Below are 20628 nucleotides of genomic sequence, written 5' to 3'. Positions count from 1 at the left end.
GAATTGAAATGTAAAATTCGTTACTATAGTGAAATAAAGCCGCATAAATTTATGCTAATAATATTTCATTTCTTACACTGGCAATGGGAATTCACCAGCCCATTGGTAGATTTCATTCTTCAATTGATCCAATTCTTCTGAACCTTCGTTAACCTTAGCCTTGAAGTCCTTTAATCTGTTAGCTTCCTTTGGCAAAGATTGTTGAGTCTTGGCAGCGAATTGAACAGCCTTGTCAATGTATTCAACAATTTTAGCGAACTCAGGTTCACCGAAACCTCTGGTAGTCATTGCTGGAGCACCAATACGGACACCACCTGGAACCAAAGCAGACTTGTCACCTGGAATAGAGTTCTTGTTCAAAGCAATGTTGATCTTTTCACAAACATATTCTACACGAGCACCATCGACACCCTTTTCTCTCAAGGAGACTAGAACCATGTGGGAGTCAGTACCGTCAGAGACCAATCTGTAACCCAACTTTTTGAAAACTTCTTCTAGAACCTTGGCGTTTTTTAGAACTTGGACTTGGTATTCCTTGAATTCTGGGGTGTTAGCTTGCTTCAAAGCAGTAGCCAAAGCGGAAATGGTGTGGTTGTGTGGACCACCTTGGTGACCTGGGAAAACAGAGAAGTTGATTGGACCTTCCAAGTCGTATGGAATTTCCTTACCAGTCTTTGGGTTGACAGATCTGATACCTCTTCTGAAGAAGATCATGGCACCTCTTGGACCACGCAAAGACTTGTGGGTGGTGGTAGTGACAATATCAGCGTATTCGAATGGAGATGGGATGACACCAGCAGCGATCAAACCAGAAATGTGAGCCATATCGACCATCAAGTAAGCACCGACCTTGTCAGCAATTTCTCTCATTCTCTTGTAATCGATCAAACGACAGTATGCAGAAGTACCAGCAACCAAAATCTTTGGTCTGTACAAAATAGCATTCTTTTCCAAAGTGTCGTAGTCAATAATACCAGTCTTTGGGTCAACTCTGTATGGGAAAGATTCGAAGTAAGTGGAAACAGCAGAAATCTTTCTGTTCTCGGTTTGGTAACCGTGAGACAAGTGACCACCATCTGGCAAGAACAAACCCATCAATCTTTCATGAGGTCTCATCAAAGCTTGGTAAACTTGCAAGTTGGCTGGAGAACCAGACAAAGTTTGCACGTTGACACCCCACTTGTCAGCAGTCAAGTTGAAAGCTTCCAGAGCTCTCTTTTGACATAGCAATTCCATGCGGTCAATGTGTTCGTTACCACCATAGTATCTTGCACCTGGGTAACCTTCGGAGTACTTGTTACACATTGGAGTTCCCAATGCATCGAAAACAGAGGTAGAGGTGAAGTTCTCAGAAGCAATCAACACGATAGAGTGCTTTTGTCTGTCAATTTCATCCTTGATGATTTGTTCAACTTCTGGATCAGTTTCAGTCAAGTGAGCAGAGACCAATTGCTTGTGAGATTCAGATAGGGCGTAAGGCATTTTTGCTATATTATTAAGTGCGATTTAGCGTGGAGCGAGTCTTTGCGATTGCTTGGTGTATTAAGAACGTAATTGAAAATAATAATTATTCAGATACAAAGGATATGCTTCATAGAAATACAAACTGACAAGAAACTTAATCTCTAACACCCTGTGCCTTTATACTTTCAATTGAACATCCATCTACATCATTAAAACTAATATTACATATTCGAACAAGTTAAAGCGATGCCCAGTACAATATTAGCCAATTTTCAATGTGAAAAAAAAAAAAAAAAAAATTAAAAAAAAAAAAAAAATAATAGTAATAATAAATGAAAAATGCTAGCACGAATTAACTGGGAAAGGATCAGTACGTGGCATTTCAACGTGCTATACAGAAAAGATATGGCTGAGTTATGGCTGTAGTCGGAATTAAGATGTGCAATGAGTCGTGATATTTACAATAGACGTGACTTGGAATCGGGGGCATTTGCAAGCGCAAGACAACTGTGGATGTTCCACAGAATCATTCCTATTTCTATTTCTTTTTTTTTCCCTTGATTATTCCTTCGTAATTTCTTTCTCTGTCGAGTCAGCATTTGAGTTTGACTTGGCGAAGCCTAGCGAAACCATGAGCTAGAACTTCCGTTTGTTATGGAAGGCAAACCTTCGGATGGAAGTTTAAACTTGGATATAGAATTGTATTGCAGATAGGTATATACACATACACATGTGACCCTGGCATGACGACTCCATGATTTGGACTCCTGTTATTCTTTGTTTTTTTTTTTTTTGACTTGGTGGTAGGGTTCAGGTCAAGTTTAAATAGCGTTCTTAATGGCTGTTAGGACATTGTCGATGTGGTGCAAGCTATCGTCTGTAGCGGAAATGCCCATGTGACCAACACGGATGTACTTGCTCTTGATTTCCGGTAGGATTCCTCCGGCGATGACAATGCCGTTAGCGGACTTCAAGGTTTGGATCACGTGACCGGGATTCTCAACGTAAACTGCAGTGAGACCATGGGCACTGCATGCATCGTCCGATACCAGGGTGAGACCCAAGTCTTTCAAGCTCTGCTTGAACTTGTCGGAAGTCTGCTTATGCTTGGCTACACGGGCATCTAGGCCGTAGTCTAGGATTTCGCCAAGCGAGACGTTCAATGCGTTTACCAACTGGATGGATGGGGTAGCGAAGTACTGGCCCTGGCCAGCTTCGTATGCCTGCATGATTGGAGTCCATCTTTTTAAGTTGGTGAAGAAACCTTGGGTAGACTTCTTGTTTAGCGCGTATTTAAGGGCACGTTCGCTTATCAAAGAAACGCTCAATCCAGAAGGAACACCCAAGGCCTTTTGCGATGCGGTTAATACGTAATCAATTCCCCATTCGGAAAACTTGAACTCTTCGCAACCGATGGAACATACCCCGTCAACGACGATGAAAGTCTGTGGCGACACTTTTTGGACAAGCTTTGCGACACTGGCTACATCTAGCAAAGTAGCTGTGGAAGTGTCAACTTGGGTCAAAGTAATGACTTGATATGTCTTTGATTTAAGCTGCGACTCAATTTTCTCTAATGGAACGACCTTCCCCGGCTCACTCTTCAACACATCAACATTGGTGCCGTAGGACTCCAAACACTGAGCAAAAGAATCCGAGAAGAACCCGGTAGAAACGGTCAAAACGTTGTCTCCAGAAGAAACCAAATTGGTACCGGCAATATCCCAACCTAAAGTTCCGGAACCAGACAAAACGATTGGTTGATCGCTAGGATTTGTGCTTTGGAACACTTTTCTTAGCTTTTGCAAAACCTGTTGGAAGATCTTAATAAACTCAGGGGAAGTATGTGCTAGAGATTGGATACCCATAGCTTCTCTCACTCCGGAGGATACCATAATAGGACCCGGGATTAATAGTAGATCAGATTCTGACATTGTTCCTATATAGTTTGCTTGCAGATGTATTTCTCAGCTCTCTTTTCAGTAGGTTAGATCTACAATTGTTCGAATAACCAATCATTTAGTTAAAGCTCTCACTTCTATTATGCTTATATATATATTGCAAAAGTGTACCTATTATACGTAATATTGGCGTAGTCATCCTTTACTCCAGTTTTTTTTTTCGGAACGCAGGAAAGCCCGGAGGATTTGGGGAATAGGAAACGGAGAAATCCGAAACCAAGAGGACAACAAAAATAAAAACTCAATATTCACGTGATGTGAAATTCTGAAATAGACCAAACGGACATTTATACCTTAAACGTAACTATATAGTCGCACACGATAGTCGCAGCAAGTCCGATACGCGCCACATCGAGTACAAGTAGAGTACATGGAAGGTATATAAAGTTTGGATCCCGTTGACCAGTGGTGCAACAACCGCACCATAGAAAAATGTTAACAGAAAACAAAAATGGTAATCCAAATAGAAAAGAAGATGTTTGAGTAAACGAAAAGAGAGAAAACAAAACATTGAAATGAAAAATGAAACCAGAAGTGTAAGTTTATTGTGTATTTTTTATCTTTCAGAGTTCCTGACTGGCTGATTATGATTCCATGAGATCATTAAAATCCACGGCTAACATACTTGACTGCGCTTCGGGCAGATAAGTAAAAAGTCCTAGGTTCGGAAAAGTGCTTTGTAGCTAGCACGATCCTTCGAATACGAACATCAACAAAAGAGAGAGGGAGAGAGAGAAAGGGAGAGATAATTTGTTCCTGATTTATGTTTGTGAGACGGTACAGAAATGGTCTTTAACCACGCATTGTGTAAATTTTACAACACGTGGTACAGTGTGTGTGATATAAACTGCAGTAGCAATATACTGACAGCTATCCGGTTTGTTTCTCTCTCTTTTCTCATTCGTTGGTGTTGTTACTTATTCTCGTTAAGGACGATAAACTTTTCATGTTACAATCACTGCTGGATTGCGCCATGTGTCAAGGCCAATTGGATCTACAAGATCAAATGACTCAGAATCAGCCAGTTCTGGTTTCAGTTCCGGTGATGAGGTTAACAGAAGGTTCCATCCCTCATTTGTTTCTGAAGCAACATTTTTGTTAATGTTGTTGTTGGTGGTGGTGGTGGTGTTGTGGTTGTCAAATAGAACAACAGGGTTGGTATCTATAAGACTTTCTTCGGCAATATGTTGGTTGCCATTAAGCTCTCCTCCGACGAACACTGAGTAGTCATCTTCTACCTTCACGAATGGGGTCGAAGTCAACTGGTAGTAGTTCTGTCCTAGAATATCAGCGTTACCACTATTACTGATAGAGCTATTCTCTGCTTCATCAAGAACAGAGCAGCCATTTTCTTCAAACGGTAGAACAAAGGGAGAAGTGGAGCTCATTTCCTCTGTTGATACAGGACCACTGGATAAAACTGACCCAGCAGAAACGTCCAAAGAGTTCGTTGTGCAGCTCAAAAGGTTTTCCTTGTGTTCCGGACTGGATGATGTTAAGCTTTCTGGAGAACGCATAGCCGAATCCATTTCCTGTTTTGCGGCCGCGTTATACGACTGTGTTTGACAGTCTAACTCCTTCCACCTATTAACCATTCCGCCAAGCTTTGCATCCTTCAAACTCAACTTTTCAATGTCAACTGTCTTCAAAATACGTTCCAACAAGTGACACTTCTCTTCCAAGTGTTGCAAATGCAACCGTTTCTTCTCACGAGATTGGTGAGCAGCCCTACGGTTACGCAAAATCCTTTCGATCCTCCTTTGCTCCTTCTCCTCTTGTGTTCTTGCTCGTTTGCGAGGTGGCAAAATGGGTTTAAAATCCGCTGGAATATCACACACACTGTTTTTTCCTGCCATTTTACTGCTTAATATATTCTTTCTCTGAAGACTCTAGTCTAACCGTCTCACTATATCAGGAACAAACTTTAGTCTCTGGAGAGCTTCTAACAAAAAGATATTCGAAACTCTATCAAATCGATCATGTCTAATATGAATCAGACTAAACGTTGTTATGGACACATCATCAATTCCCATCCTAATTTATACTTTTCAAAAAATGAAGAAGTTTACAGTTCGTAAATAGTGATTGGGATCGGTAAACCCATTTCGTCGTATTCCGTTAAAAATAGCATTGATTAAGACCGGGTAATCGATGAATCAGGTGTTTGGGTTCTGGGTTTTGGGTTTCGAGCCAAGAACCTTTACACCCCATGTTCGTGTCTTTCTTGAATCGGGAAATATAGAGTTCTATGGAAGATCAGCAGTGATTGAACGGTAAGGCTGGCATCGTAATATGGAACATGTGTCTGTGAGCAAGTGTCTAACTACAACATTCCTCTCTTGTTTCGGTTATATTTGGAGGCAACTTCCTAATTGGTAAGTAGTATATTGTTCAAGTTCGAGCGAGGGCTTAGCTTCGCGCAAGTTGAATCAAACCCGTGACTACGTGTCTTTTCGTAAACCATTTGTTCTTTTTGTTCTTTTTGCTCTTCCTATAGCCTTGTCTGGGTAGGAGTAACTAACTACTATATGCAAGATGCCCGTGTCTTATTTATATGCTACTAGATGGATAATTGGTGTAGTGTACGTATGTAAGTATGGCTGTGTTGGAGTGTCTTTTTATGGGAGCTAGTCACGCCTTCACTCATTCATTTCTGGTTTTCTTCTTTGCGTGTAATGATTCTGACTGCTGCCCAAGCTCTATCACAGAATCCGTGTTTCTTTTGTTTCCCTCGCTTTTGTCAGTTGTGATCTCGGCTGCCGCGGTTGACACCTTGGCATCTTCTATCTCTTTCTGTTGCTCGAGCAGTTGTTCCTTCTGGATTTCTGCAGTTCTCATATCTACAAATTCTTTAGTCTCTGTTTCATTTTTGAAGTAATGATTTTGGTAAAACTTTAATTGCTCAATGCTTTCAAGGATATCAGCTTTCGCGGTATGAGCTCCTTTTTTCTTGTAAGAGACCTTGGAGAGTTGTGGATTATGTCTGCGAGCCACCTCCATGATACTTGACACGTCGATGATTCTGTAGAACAGATGATCGATGACGCGAGGGAACTCCCTGATCATAAAGAGTCTGTCCATATGGACAGAGTTTCCCGCTAAGACACCTTTTCTTTCTTCGGGAATCCATTTTTTGATGTAGTTTAATAACTCATCCTCAACTTGGTCCCTGGTCTTTGTTGAATCTAGTACCTTTTGTGTTAATCCACTCTTACCGTGCTGATTGGTGCACCATTCGCCCATCTTGTCCATAACAGAGTTATCGTAGTGTATGACACTCTCATATCCGTTCTCATCTACAATGTTTAAATGACCGTCAGTAATAATACAACAGATCTCGATGATTTTGTCGTTAATGTGATCTAGCCCTGTCATTTCGCAGTCTATCCACACAATGGGCTTGTAGAGTTTCCCTGGCACCTGGGAAGCGATACTGTTAGCCCCTTTTTCGGGGGTAACATTGTTATTAGCCTTACTGGCATCAATAGATGAACTAGGTTCTGTAGCTGACATTTTATTCGCGAAATATGATCCAGTACCCCAAATTGATGGTCTACGACTTTTCTTGGTCAAATAAGGGTTGTAAAAGCGGCAAGGAGACAGTAAAAAACGATTTGGAAACTTTGTGACGAGTCTGTTAATCATAAATGCGCTCTTGTAAACCAAAGCGCGATGACGTCCTTTAATGTTTTGTTATTTCACTATCTATGATTCTGAGTTGGAACCTTCGATTGGATAGAAAATAATCTAGAAGTACAAGTATATCAAACTCTTATAAGTAAAATATAATGTGTGTATAGGGTAGAATGTTAAAAATGCACACGGTCAATGTTGATTCGGATTATCTTAAGCTCCTTTACTCATCGCATTCTTTTGCAGTAATTATGCACATATTCTATCATTCAAGTTGCAATAATAATTTATTTTTTCATGTTGAGTGATTTCAGCGTACAAACAAAAATCGTATGAACATGGGTACTAATTTAATAGTGTAAGGTGAATTGTGATTAGCATTTAACAGATATTAGTATTTTAGATAAACGTAAAACATTGGAAACAACTAAAGTGTCAAGGTAGCTTAAACTGCTTGAAAATAGTTAAAACTATAGAATTGGACTCTAGCGGTGCTGCCTGACATCATTAATATTTTTTGGCGCTAAATTAGGAATATTATAAGGGAAGGGATAATTATTGGGATCCTTTTTAAATAAGAGATAGAGAGAACACAGGTTTAGGAAAAGCGAAGTATTCGGCTTGCTGCATTCATAGAGATACTATAGAAGTCATGTCACAAGAATTTGATGAGACAGCGTCTATTTCCTCATCGAATTACGACAAGTACTTGCGGTTAGCAACGGACAAAAACCCAAGTATACTCTTGGAGCTTGATTTGGATGGCAACGTGAAGCATGTGAGTAAAGTCTGGAACTCTGTTGTTGGCACTAATCGAGCACTCATCTTAAACAAGCCAATCTCTAATATAATCATTGGTACCGAATATGATAAATCTGTTTTCCAGCGGGCTCTTAATATGATGTTGCAAGATGATAATAGTTACCGAGTAAAATTCCAAACGGAAACAGGATATTTGATGGGTGATACAGAAAACATGGGGCTTTCTAGTTCATCTTCCAGTTCTATTAATAACGAATCGATAAATTCGGATGATGATTCCAACCATAAAGACCAACATAACTCTTCTAGTGATCAACAAGCACAACTTCAAGATAATAGCAAGAACAAAATTAACGAAGATGATGAATGGTATGGAAACGGAGAAAGTATCGAGTTAGAAGCACAAGGAATATTAGTTCACGATTTATACACACAAGAACCCTCCCATACAATGTGGATTGTTAAGCCTTTCTACGATGTCGATGAATTGGATAACCTACCTTATGATTTAGTCAAAAGATTGGGATTCGGAGCTAAGATTTTCTCTCAGTACTTGCAGAAAATCGAGGATATGATGGTCTTGGATGAAGCAGATCTTCCGAATCCTAACTTTGAGCTATGTAGAGTATGTGAAACTATGATACCTACATGGTGGTTGGAGACTCATTCTCAAATTTGTGTATGTGAACATAGGTTGGAAAGCGTGGTACAATCAGCACAAGATGAATTACAGGAACATAGAGATCTCCTAGAATCAATTATAACATCATTATCGAAACAGCGGAATCTCCCGATAAACGAATATAAAGGGCTTCCTTTACCACAAAATTCTAGCAGGGTTCAATCACCAAGTCCACTTTTTCAAGACATTACTGATTGTTCAGATACAACGGATTCACTGGATTCTACTCCCCCTCCGCCTCCTCAATGTAACATTGGCACCAATTTCAAACCATTGTACCTATTAAAAGATTTGTGCGATGAGGCCCTTGAAGTCAATATTAGTCACCTCAAAACAATCGACCAAAATAGTAAAGGTACTGGATTACTGAATCCTACGGCATCTTTTTTCCAGTTTTCCCCCAACACTGAAGCGCATATTGATCATGTGCTTAACTGGAATTCTACATTCGATGTAATGGACCCATCTATTAATCTATTGATTCAAGATACTATAAACTTATGCAGGCATAAGGTCGAAACAGTAATTAGGATGGATAACACCCTAAAATACTCACTAAAAGTTAAGAACGAAGTAGATTTGTCCATTTCGCAACTCATTAAAGAAAGAATTCACAGTAATCGTTTGAATGTGTCCTATACTCTGGATATCACTCCAAATAATATTTCTGGACCCCCTACTACTGAGACGTTGTGCTCTCCACAAGCAGATATGAAACTTGCTACTCCACTCCCACAAAGACTTTCAGCTTCAAGTAACCTCTTTTCAGAATCTTATATGGGTACAGATATGATACCTGAACCGCATACTTTCAATAACACAACTTCAGAAGCGGCGTTATCGCAATCGTACTTTGAAAATTCAAGGTCCAATTCAGCACAATTGTCTAAGTCTGTTACACCTAAACAGACAGTTGCAGAATCCTCTCAAAATTCAGACGCGGTTTCAATGGAAACAGTATCAGGAGTTTCAACAGGTAGTAGATCGAACCCTTCCACTCCAAAATTTTCTCTGAACAATTATTTACATCTTCCTAAACTAACAAGCAGCATCAGCTTAACTCCTAGAAGAGGATCGCCTGTGAATTTTCATACACCTAATGCTTCGATTTCTCAAAGTAACTCCCAGATTCACCCAACTTTCTTCTCCTCTTCAAATATAATGGGTGCATTATCTACCACTAAATCGGTGAATGAAAACTCGCCAATGCTGTCACCTTTTATTTCTGGTTCTGAAGGACTACCACACTCTGAACAACAACAAAAAGTGACCCCACTATCCCCACTTCTCCTCCCAACTACAGGAAAATCTATAGTACCATCTATTAAGGACTATGAAGTGATCAAGCCAATAAGTAAAGGTGCGTACGGAAGCGTCTATCTCGCAAAAAAGAGAGTCACTGGCGAATATTTTGCTATAAAAGTGCTAAAAAAGTCTGATATGATAGCAAAGAATCAAGTCACTAATGTGAAGTCGGAAAGAGCCATCATGATGGTTCAAAGTGATAAGCCTTATGTTGCAAAATTGTATGCCACTTTCCAAAACAGAGAAAACCTATTCTTGGTCATGGAATACCTTAGTGGAGGGGATATGGCCACACTCATTAAAATGATGGGTAATTTACCTGAAAAGTGGGCGAAACAATATATTTGCGAAGTAATTGTTGGTGTAGATGATATGCATCAAAATGGTATAATTCATCATGACTTGAAACCAGATAATCTTTTAATCGATTCCCTTGGACATATAAAGTTAACTGACTTTGGTTTGTCAAGAATGGGTCTTTTGCGCCGTCATAAGGAAAAGAGAAGAAATAGTCAACTGCACACTTCTAGAAAGACTAGTGTTCCTTCGGATGGTTCTTTATCCCGTAAAAATTCGTCAACGGACTCATTGCATTCTGCGTCTGCTGGTGGCAGTCTTTTTGAAGTTCTGAAAAAAACTGAAAGATCACACTCCACATCAAGCTCTCATTCCCAACCTTTTTCCGCTATAGCAGAAGCACCTTATTTGCAAAGAAGTGGTTCTCACGTTTCATTCACGATGGCCGGATTATCACGTTCGGGAACTCCGCCACTTACCGCGACCTCGAATTCAAATGCAGACCATTCGATTTTCCCAAACCAACCACATAACCATCATTCAAGGACTAGCTCTATCCTTTCGGAAGTGGTTCATGACTCTCCAAAAGATTTTGCATTGTTTAACCCCAATGACTCAAAGAACTTCTTCGGTACACCAGACTATCTTGCACCTGAAACTATTCAAGGTATTGGAGAAAGTGATACATGCGATTGGTGGTCTGTTGGTTGCATCTTTTTCGAATTTTTATTTGGTTATCCACCCTTCCATGGAGCGACTGCAGATGAAGTGTTTGAAAACATCCTTGCCGGTACAATAGACTGGCCAGATTTTCCGGATCAAGAGACTGAATTGGAGTATATTTCTCCAGAAGCAAAGAATCTTATTTTAAAACTTTTGACTCTTGACCCTGAGAAAAGATTGGGAGCAAACGGATCAGAAGAGATTAAGAAACATCCGTACTTCAAGGATGTGGATTGGGAGCACGTATATGAGGAACAACCTTCATTCATTCCTCAGGTTGATAACCCTGAAGATACCGATTACTTTGATTTACGAGGAGCCTCGTTACAAGATTTTGCATCCTCAAATTACTCAGATAACGACCCCGATGATTATACTATGTTGGATGGTACAACTGGTGGGAAAATAATTGACGCGCATCTGAATCGCCGTTTATCTAACCATAGTAGTGGTCGCAATACTCCAAAACAACGTCTGAGTATCAGTTCTGTACTCGAGATGGTGAACAACAACAATAATAATCCTGAATCACCAATTGCCAACAATTCACCAACGACTAAGCATATGCCCCTGGCTATTCCACCCCATATGAGAGACAGAAGAACCAGCAAGCTAAACGAGTCTGCCTCTCCTGAGTTTGGCTCCTTTAACTACAGAAATTTAAATGCGTTGGACAAAGCCAACAAAGATGCAATCACAAGACTCAAGTCGGAACATCTGTCTGAGTTCATGCACCAAAGAACTTCGAGCTCTTCCATATCAAGCTCTTCGTCGGATAATTCCGGTAGATTGAAGCACACAAACACGGGTAGTACGCAGGCGTCTATTCCAACATCCTTAAGCAACAGAAGGTCGAATTCTCCGCTAGTTTTGAAGTTGAATTCTACCTCTAACTCTTCTCCTAGTAGAAGGAACAGTGTAGACACTATGAACTCCCAGCAACAACAGTTGCAGCAGCAGCAGCAGCAACCTATCATCAGCAAAAGAAACTCCGATCTTTCACCTTATCTCGCCGAAGAATCAACCACAGGCGGTTCTTCAATATCCTCACCACTGGCTTCAAAATATAAATCACCTCTGTCCCCGCCATCAGTCAATGTGACCCCAATTGGATCTTCCAAGACACGCAAAGTGTCGAGAAACAGTCTCAGCTCCTCTACGGAGGATGATGAAAGGTTATCGGCACTATCGAAAGTCAACTCGGTGCGTGAACTAAGAAGACGCAGCGGTCGCAAGTCGTCATCCAATAAGGAGGACATACAGTACAAATTGGATGTTTTGCTTTGCGAACCTATCCCAATTCACAGGTACCGTGTAGCCGAGGATTTGGAAAGCATTGGCTGTTCAGTCGTTTCTGTTGGGGCAGGAGACGAGATGGTCCGTCGAGCAACGACAGGGGTGAAGTTCGACCTCATCATCACTGCAATGAAACTGTCAAAAATTGGAGCAGTCGATATAGCCAAGCTAATCAGACATACCAATAGCATCAACTGCACAACTCCCATTGTCGCCTTAACAGTATACTACAATGATGCAAAAGAAGCTAAAGTCTTTGACGAGGTCTTGGAAAAACCAGTTAGTGTCCAACAGCTTAGAAAATTGGTATCCAAGTACGCGCTGTTGAAGTCCCAAAGTGAAGAAGACACTCTATTGAGCGACACAGACTTCTGAAAAGAGTATTTTTTTTGTATATACTTCTATGTTACATGAATTAACGATATCCTACTGGCTAGCATGTCCCCGTTACTTGGTCTGACCGACGATCCATCGATCCTTGACCCTTTATTCTCCTTCATTGGGGCATTGTTAACAGCCTTTTCTTGTACCTTATTATATGTATACAAATATATAAATATAATATGGAAAAACAAGATACCTATAAAAGAGGAATGCACAGAACAAAACCCCTTAAAGATTTAAGACACATTTTAAGATTGCTATAAATAAGAGTAGACCCACACAGGTAATCAATCCATTGAACCCTACATACTCATTGCGAGTAGCACTTGAACTGACATTCATCACCAAAGGGAATAACAGACGTTCCAAGAAACTAAGACCACTGTTTTTGCTACGCAATTAGGGGAGTACCGAATAGATAAATCAGGTGGCGCCTAAATTTGAAACAAGAAAAAAGAGTCTTTACATCTGCTACTTTACCAAGTCTATAACTGAGAACAAAAGTGTGCAATACCATTCGCTTGACTATTCGCTACACAATTAACTTCTCCTTGCAGTCCGTTTTTTCTGTCCAAAGTCTTTTCACCAGTTTTTTTGTCAGACTTTATCATACCAATCAAGGAAATATCATACCCACAGACCGTATAATCTTCTCTGGGAACCTTTCATCCAGACAGCTAGCGCCTTATACCACTAATCAAGGAATAGCATACCAAATCTTTATTCTGCTACGTCATATTCTAGCGGCTACTTCTGTTTTGGTTTAGCTAGGTTTGGTTTTTTTTTTTTTTTTTCTTGATTTTCTTTCTACTACTCTTCCTTGTTAATTCCTTTTAGAAAACGTTGAAGCTCTCACGCTCTTATAGTTTTTGGAAGAAAAGTTTTAGGAATTAGAAAACATTCAAGTTTTCCAGTAGGCAAAGGAGTGAAGAGAAAAAGAGGGAAAAGGGATCGATAAGCATCACGTGGAGGTAATTTTTGATAATTGAGTGTCTAGTGAGTTGTATCCAGCGGGCATATACGAGTTTTTGTTGTAGTTTACCAGTTGGTTTAGTGTTTGTCGTTTTGCCATTCACCAAGGGGAGTTCTTCCGTATTTTTTTTTTGGTGTACTTTTCAATACTTTTTGCAAGAGAAGGAGCTTTTTGACGGTTTAAAAGAGGGTCGCTTTTTCTGCACTGTTATTGATTGGTTTGTGACGGCTATTTTCGGTGTACGTTTCGTTGTCTTTTGTCTCATTTTATTTTTGGTGTTTTTTTTGTTTGACCTTTTGTATCGGTATTGGAAACGAAGTTTTTAACGAGGCGTTATATCATACGCGCACTACCTCTAAACGGCATAGCATATACATTATTATTATCATCATCATTATCATTACACACACACACGTCGCATTGAATCGGTACTCATGGCGCAACACGGGTTTGATTTTAAGTTTAGCCAATGCTTTGGCGATAAGGCTGATATTGTAGTCACCGAAGCTGATATCATAACTGCATCAGAATTCGATCACACAGGAGACTATCTTGCGACAGGTGATAGAGGCGGTCGTGTGGTGTTGTTTGAAAGAAACAATACTAAGCACTGCGAATACAAGTTTCTCACGGAGTTTCAGTCTCACGATGCAGAATTTGACTATTTGAAATCGTTGGAGATTGAGGAAAAGATCAATCAGATCAAGTGGTGTCGACCAACGAACCAATCCCACTTTTTGTTAAGTACCAATGATAAGACTATCAAGTTGTGGAAGATTTACGAGAAAAACATTAAGCTAGTTAGCGAAAACAACCTCTCCGAGGGAACCAAGAGCTATAACAGACGTTCGACAGGAAACGGTAGTGCAAGGGCCGTGATATCTCTTCAGACCCTAAAGCTACCAAAGTTATCCCTACATGATAGAATTATAGCAGCAGCTCCAAAGAAGATATACAGTAATGCCCACACATATCATATCAATTCGATATCGTTGAACTCGGATCAAGAAACGTTCATTAGTTCGGACGATTTGAGAATCAATTTATGGAACTTAGATATACCTGATGAGTCTTTCAACATTGTCGACATCAAGCCAGCCAACATGGAAGAATTGACAGAAGTTATTACAAGTGCCGAGTTCCATCCGCAACAGTGTAACCTGTTCATGTATTCTTCGTCCAAGGGTACTATCAAGCTATGCGACATGAGACAAAACGCATTATGTGACTACAGGGCAAAAGTATTCGAAGAGTATCTCGACCCCATAAGCCATAATTTCTTTACAGAAATAACTTCTTCCATATCAGATGTGAAGTTTAGTCCCGATGGCCGTTACATCGCATCTCGTGACTACTTGACAGTCAAAATATGGGATGTCAACATGGATAACAAACCATTGAAAACGATAAATATCCACGAGCAATTGGAAGAGCGATTGAATGACACATATGAAAATGATGCTATCTTTGACAAGTTCGAAGTTGCATTTAGTGGTGATAGCTCTAGTGTAATGACAGGATCATACAACAATAACTTTATGATTTATCCTAACGTAGTAAAAACTGGTGATTACCAAGCACCAGCTGGAATGGATGAAATAGTATTACAGGCAGATAAGACTGCATTTAAAACAAAGAGACTGAGTAGCTTACAGCAACAAAGTGCGAGAAATAAGGAATGGGGTGATGACATAGATTTTAAAAAGTCTATTCTACATTTTTCGTGGCACCCAAGAGAAAACAGTGTTGCAATTGCAGCCACTAATAACTTATTCATCTTCTCTGCATTGTAATATTATTTACTCCTACATCAAGATATAATTAGTAGTGTTCCGGTTTCCCTATATTAAATTTAACTTAAAACTGAAGTTCATTCAACAACACACTTTTAGGAAATCTATCTCTACGTAACAATAAATTTTCAATCAATACAAGTTATTTTACTCCGCCTTGAAAACATTGTATTGCATATTAGTACTGTATTGTACTAGATGCTTCCCCACAAGGTCATAAGCTGGCACACTTTCGCCCTTGCTTTGTTTTCTTTATTGGTGAGCAACAATAACTCAATCAGTTAGTTTACCTAGTTTCAAATATACGTACATATATATAATTATATTATACTATATATTGATTGGTTTTTGATTCTCTTCTGTTCTTAAATAATAATGGTAGACATTGAATTGTGAGAAACTTGTGTACGAATGTTTTGTTTTGTTTTGTTTTGTTTTTGTTCTTGTAAGTTGGATCTTATCTTGAAGTATTAGTAATGCCAGATTAAACGGGAGTCCAGGCCCACGGTCATATAGTAAACCCATCTTAACGTTTTGAAATAAATTAAATCATGTAATAATTGGATCAGTTTAATCGTGGGAGATGTGTCTGTTGATGACTGGGTTCCAGAACAAAGTCTTGTCACCATCACCCCAGAAGAAAGGCTTTGTTCTGATGTTTTGGAATTCGTAGTCTCTTGGCCAGTCTTCATCAGGAACGTGCTTCAAGTGTTCACGGTGCTTAGCGTGTTCAGCTTCAACAAAGTAAGTGTTTACAGCAGTCAAAGCGATGGCTGGGGCAGCAACAAATAGGGAGATCTTTACCCACAAGTTGGAAGTGTGTTGAGCATGGGCAGTACTGTTCTTAATGTACTCCTTGTAAGCTTGAGCAGCAGCTAGATCTGGCTTACCGAAAGCTGGTTCCAAAGCATGCTTTGGCAAAGTAGAGGCTCTTCTGATAGATTGTCTGAACATTGTGTATTGTAGTTGTCTTTGGCTAGAAAAGTCTAACTTGTTGTAAGAAGTTACACCTCCAAAAGTTGTAATCTAAATAAAATGCGCTAAAACAACAACTGTTTCAAATGCAATTACAAGCAATACAACTCCAAATCCTTCCTCTTTAATAAGGTAGTCTAGCTAGTAGAAAGCCAAAACTACTATTTCCTCTAAAATTTTCTAATAGACAAAAAAACCAATTCTCTCGCGATATTTCCACCAACATCCCCGTATGATGCCCAAAAGGATTCATCGTTTGTACAGGAGCGTACGGTTTTTTTTTTTTTTTTGGGAAACAAATAAGGTATGTATCATTCTGTACGCTTCTGAGATGATTGGTTGTTGATCACGTGTGTAGTGTGGTATTTAAGATGGGGGAAAATATTACTAGCATCAGCAATTGTTTGGACAAGAGTCTAATTGGGGCTGTGTGCGGCGTGGTGTGGTGGGCGATATCAAAGAAAAACGTTTTTTAATATGGGCGTATTGATATGTCTCTTTCTCTAGTTGATTTCCTATATTGTTACTAAGGTGAAAAATACTCACAAAAAACACAAAGCTATTATTACTACACTATAGTTGGCTGGCGGTCTGGTTCAAAGTCTGTTTTGATCGGGGAAGGCGGCCTTGTACTTGCGCTTAACATCAACTTCGTGGATGCAAGAGCCAGTGACTTGGTTCCCGATAGTGAACCAGCCGGGGCGTATGTTGTGGTCCCTTCCAAAAATCTCTAGCTTTCGGGCGTGCGTTCCTACGAGCCTTTCTATGATGCCATAAAGCTCGTCAGGTTTTCTGCTCGTTTCTCTTGTAGCGCTGACAATCAAGTCTATATCAATTTTTTTGTTTAGCCATGCTGGGTTCCCCTTTACACCTACTAGCAAATGCTCTTTGCTGTGGTTCAACCAGTGCCCTGTTCTCCCTGTGACGATGGTACGCCCAAGCTGGTTCGTTTTGATCCAAGATATTTCGTTTACGACTTCGTAGCCCCAGTTTTGTAACGATTCCTTGCCGACTTCGATGGCCCGGCCTGTGACCCATAAAAATAGCAATCCTTCGTCCTGCAAGATGTCGAAGGGTAATTGTAATAGCTCGTTATCGTTGCAAGTTCCGTATGGAAGATTCATGTGAATGTTCCAAGCAGGGTCAGCAATGACAGCAGAGAACTTGCCGAGAATGTTGAAATCGAATTTCCTGACATCGCATTTGATCCACTGTGCAGGCACGATTTGCTTGAAAGATGAGGAGCAACACTCGCCCTGCGTGTAGAACGATTGGGTTTTGGTCTTGTTTTGGTTCTGGTTTTGTTCCTGCTTCCTTTTTTGTTTTAGCAACGATTCTGGGTAGTATTGAAAGTAGTGAACGTATCTGCAGCTGTTCAATTTATGGCAAGTGTCCAAGTATGAGCAGTCGCCCAATGTCAGATCTGTCTGTGGCTTCAAATTTGGAATGAAGTGAATGTGCGTCTCAGAGCACTCCACGATCCCAGGGTAATCAAACTCCAATCTTTTGAGCTTATCATTTTGTAGCGACACAATTTTGTTGTTAGACGTGTTAACAACAGTAGATAACAATGAGATGTGTTCTGAGTTAGAACAAAGGGGAATAAAAGGAGCCCTTTCGGTATTGAGTTTTGCCCTTTCTTTAGACAATTGGGTAGAACCCAATTCTTTCGACAAAAGGTCGTTCAAGTGTTTCAAGTATTGCGCATTTGGCGATATATTCTCACTCTGATCTAAAACCTGCAATAGCTTTCCATATAGCGCGTGTTTTTCCGCTGTTGTCGTTGTCGTTGTCGCTTTAACCGCGATTTGCTTTTGCGTTTCCTTTCCTTCTAGCAACCTTGGATCTTCTTTAACAATGCCCCTGCTGCTGCATTTCATGGAAAGCTTTATCGCTTGGTCATAGTGTACTTTTTGTAAAATCTTCAACGAATCTACGTCAAGATACGAAATAATGTCACTAAAAGTATGTTCATGGCCTGCCTGCTCCACTTGAATACAGCCACCGCAGGCATCAGAAATTTCGCTTAAACATCTACAGAAGTCCGCGTAAGTCTCGGTAAATTCTGCATCCTTCCATAAGAAATTCTGCATAAACATGGAATAAACAACAAACGCATCTTGTAACCGACCCTGAACGGGAAAACCCATAATATTCAAGTGGTTGTCCACCATAAAATCGACCAACCCCCAATTTAACGACATATCTTACGTGTTTGATTCGAGTTTCGTCTTTATTTCCAGCTAAAACTTCTAGTTTAGTATCTGATTTCTTATGTTTCACCCTGTAACTGCCCCTGGAAAAACAGCCGCCGATTCAAAAAAGCACCTTTATTATCTTCAAAAACCGCCAAACCTTCTACAAACACAAGATTTTGTACCTCCAACTACCTCTCTTAATATTTTCTCGGGAACACTTGCTTATATGTACTTTTACTCTTGGATGTGTAAGGTTTCAATAAGAAGTCACAGCCGCTTATCTCTTGAGATCATTTTAAATCTAAAGCGGTTTTTATTATCCCACCTTAATTAATTAATCTGATTTTTTTTTTTTTTGGAATGAATGAATCATGTGTGTTCGGGGCAAACCTCCGGGCCCAAGGCGTCTCGCGACCGGTAAGATAATATTTCAGTCTAATCTCGCATCATTCGGCGCCTGATGTCTTTCTTTCCGGTAGGCGTACCGAAACCGTCATCTTTAAGTGGCATAGTTGCAATATGCTTGATGAGGTACACAATTTAAAGGTCACGTGATGATGTATATTGCGGTGTACGGATGTTATCGCTTCTAAATGCTCATCTCAATCAACATCTAAAAACATCTAGTTGACATTTATTAAACAATTTGAATTAATATAGGCAGAAGAAAACAACTGTCAACAAACCTCAGGCGCACGCACAAGAATAAATCAGAGCTACAAGGTCATAAAAGCCAAACCAGGAGGTGGTGAAGAAGCGTCTTTGTGGATACGTTCCTCTCCTATTTTTTTTGTTTTGTTCTATTGAAGTAAAGGAAATGTCTTCAGATACTCTGAAATACGATGAAAAGACGGAAGCTGAGCAGCCGTTATTTGACTGCGATTTTGGCATGTCGTATGAACCGAGGGTGTCGTACCATTTCAATCCTAAGGTTTCGCAGTACCATTATGGGGTGAAGCACCCAATGAAGCCGTTCAGGCTTATGTTGACGGACCATTTGGTATCGTCTTATGGGTTACATAAAGTGATGGATTTATATGAGACAAGGTCTGCAAGTAAGGAGGAACTTATGAGTTTCCACTCAGAGGACTATGTTAATTTTCTAGCGAAAGTAACACCGGATAATTTGAACAAGCTTCCCCGTGGGTCATTGGAAAAATTCAACATTGGTGATGATTGTCCAATATTTCAAGGAATTTTTGATTACGCTTCTATGTATGCTGGTGCATCGTTAGATGCATCGAGAAAATTGATTAACGGTCAGAGCGATATAGCAATCAACTGGTCCGGTGGGTTACATCATGCGAAGAAGAACAATCCGTCTGGTTTTTGCTATGTTAACGATATTGTTTTGGCGATTGTGAACTTGCTTCGATATCATCCTAGGGTGTTGTACATTGATATTGACTTGCATCATGGTGACGGGGTCCAAGAGGCTTTCTACACAACAGATCGTGTTTTCACGGTCTCGTTTCATAAATATAATGGTGAATTTTTTCCAGGTACCGGTGATTTGGACGAAATTGGCTGTTCTCGCGGTAAGCATTTTGCATTAAACGTGCCATTGCAAGATGGTATCGAAGACGACTCATATATTAATCTATTCAAAAGCATAATAGACCCTATAATAACGTCCTTTAAACCCACCGTTATCATACAGCAATGTGGTGCTGACTCGCTAGGGCATGACAGGCTCGGTTGCTTCAATCTAAATATAAAGGCGCATGGTGAATGTGTTAGATTTGTTAAATCGTTCGGAATACCAATGCTTGTCGTAGGAGGTGGGGGTTATACACCAAGAAATGTATCGAGACTATGGACATATGAAACTGGGCTACTAAACGGAGTGCTATTGAAACCCAATATTCCGGAAGAAATACCTTTTAGAGATTGGTTCGGTCCTGACTATTCCTTGCATCCAACTTTAGATGATTTGTATGAAAACAAGAACTCCAAGAAATTTTTGGAAAACATAAGAATCAGATGCCTAGAAAATATCAAATATCTACAAGGTGCTCCTAGTGTAAGAATGGATGCAGAGTTGATACCGACTCAAGATATAACGGGACTAACAGAGGAGGAAGAAGAGCTAATAAAGGAACTCAATGAAGAAAATGACATGGCAAGGCTAGAACAAATAGAGAAAGATAATTACAAAGTGGGTGAGTTGTATTAAATATAG

General features: G+C 40.0%; 9 protein-coding genes across 9 annotated transcripts; 3 read left to right on the top strand and 6 right to left on the bottom strand.

The window, feature by feature from the left end:
- Nucleotides 1-72: 72 nt before the first annotated feature.
- SHM2 (glycine hydroxymethyltransferase SHM2) lies at nt 73-1482 on the bottom strand (the record flags this gene model as incomplete). The annotated part of the gene is made up of 1 exon (XM_022817915.1): nt 73-1482. One exon carries the CDS (start codon nt 1480-1482, stop codon nt 73-75), a length of 1410 nt encoding a protein of 469 aa, XP_022674635.1.
- Nucleotides 1483-2285: 803 nt separating this feature from the next.
- Nucleotides 2286-3359, bottom strand: AGX1 (alanine--glyoxylate transaminase; the record flags this gene model as incomplete). Its single annotated transcript, XM_022817914.1, has 1 exon — nt 2286-3359. One exon carries the CDS (start codon nt 3357-3359, stop codon nt 2286-2288), a length of 1074 nt encoding a protein of 357 aa, XP_022674634.1.
- A 1010-nt stretch (nt 3360-4369) lies between these two features.
- HAC1 (transcription factor HAC1) lies at nt 4370-5281 on the bottom strand (the record flags this gene model as incomplete). Its single annotated transcript, XM_022817913.1, has 1 exon — nt 4370-5281. One exon carries the CDS (start codon nt 5279-5281, stop codon nt 4370-4372), a length of 912 nt encoding a protein of 303 aa, XP_022674633.1.
- Nucleotides 5282-6068: 787 nt separating this feature from the next.
- On the bottom strand, nt 6069-6938 carry REX2 (Rex2p; the record flags this gene model as incomplete). The annotated part of the gene is made up of 1 exon (XM_022817912.1): nt 6069-6938. One exon carries the CDS (start codon nt 6936-6938, stop codon nt 6069-6071), a length of 870 nt encoding a protein of 289 aa, XP_022674632.1.
- Nucleotides 6939-7710: 772 nt separating this feature from the next.
- Nucleotides 7711-12498, top strand: RIM15 (protein kinase RIM15; the record flags this gene model as incomplete). Its single annotated transcript, XM_022817911.1, has 1 exon — nt 7711-12498. One exon carries the CDS (start codon nt 7711-7713, stop codon nt 12496-12498), a length of 4788 nt encoding a protein of 1595 aa, XP_022674631.1.
- A 1416-nt stretch (nt 12499-13914) lies between these two features.
- On the top strand, nt 13915-15273 carry CDC55 (protein phosphatase 2A regulatory subunit CDC55; the record flags this gene model as incomplete). The annotated part of the gene is made up of 1 exon (XM_022817910.1): nt 13915-15273. One exon carries the CDS (start codon nt 13915-13917, stop codon nt 15271-15273), a length of 1359 nt encoding a protein of 452 aa, XP_022674630.1.
- Nucleotides 15274-15843: 570 nt separating this feature from the next.
- COX13 (cytochrome c oxidase subunit VIa) lies at nt 15844-16227 on the bottom strand (the record flags this gene model as incomplete). Its single annotated transcript, XM_022817909.1, has 1 exon — nt 15844-16227. One exon carries the CDS (start codon nt 16225-16227, stop codon nt 15844-15846), a length of 384 nt encoding a protein of 127 aa, XP_022674629.1.
- Nucleotides 16228-16844: 617 nt separating this feature from the next.
- Nucleotides 16845-18452, bottom strand: IME4 (mRNA (N6-adenosine)-methyltransferase; the record flags this gene model as incomplete). Its single annotated transcript, XM_022817908.1, has 1 exon — nt 16845-18452. One exon carries the CDS (start codon nt 18450-18452, stop codon nt 16845-16847), a length of 1608 nt encoding a protein of 535 aa, XP_022674628.1.
- An 811-nt stretch (nt 18453-19263) lies between these two features.
- Nucleotides 19264-20622, top strand: HOS2 (histone deacetylase HOS2; the record flags this gene model as incomplete). Its single annotated transcript, XM_022817906.1, has 1 exon — nt 19264-20622. One exon carries the CDS (start codon nt 19264-19266, stop codon nt 20620-20622), a length of 1359 nt encoding a protein of 452 aa, XP_022674627.1.
- Nucleotides 20623-20628: the final 6 nt, after the last annotated feature.

This window comes from Kluyveromyces marxianus, chromosome 2 (assembly GCF_001417885.1).
Source record: "Kluyveromyces marxianus DMKU3-1042 DNA, complete genome, chromosome 2".
Classification (NCBI taxonomy): Eukaryota; Fungi; Ascomycota; class Saccharomycetes; order Saccharomycetales; family Saccharomycetaceae; genus Kluyveromyces; species Kluyveromyces marxianus.
This window is presented reverse-complemented; position numbering and strand designations above follow the sequence as displayed.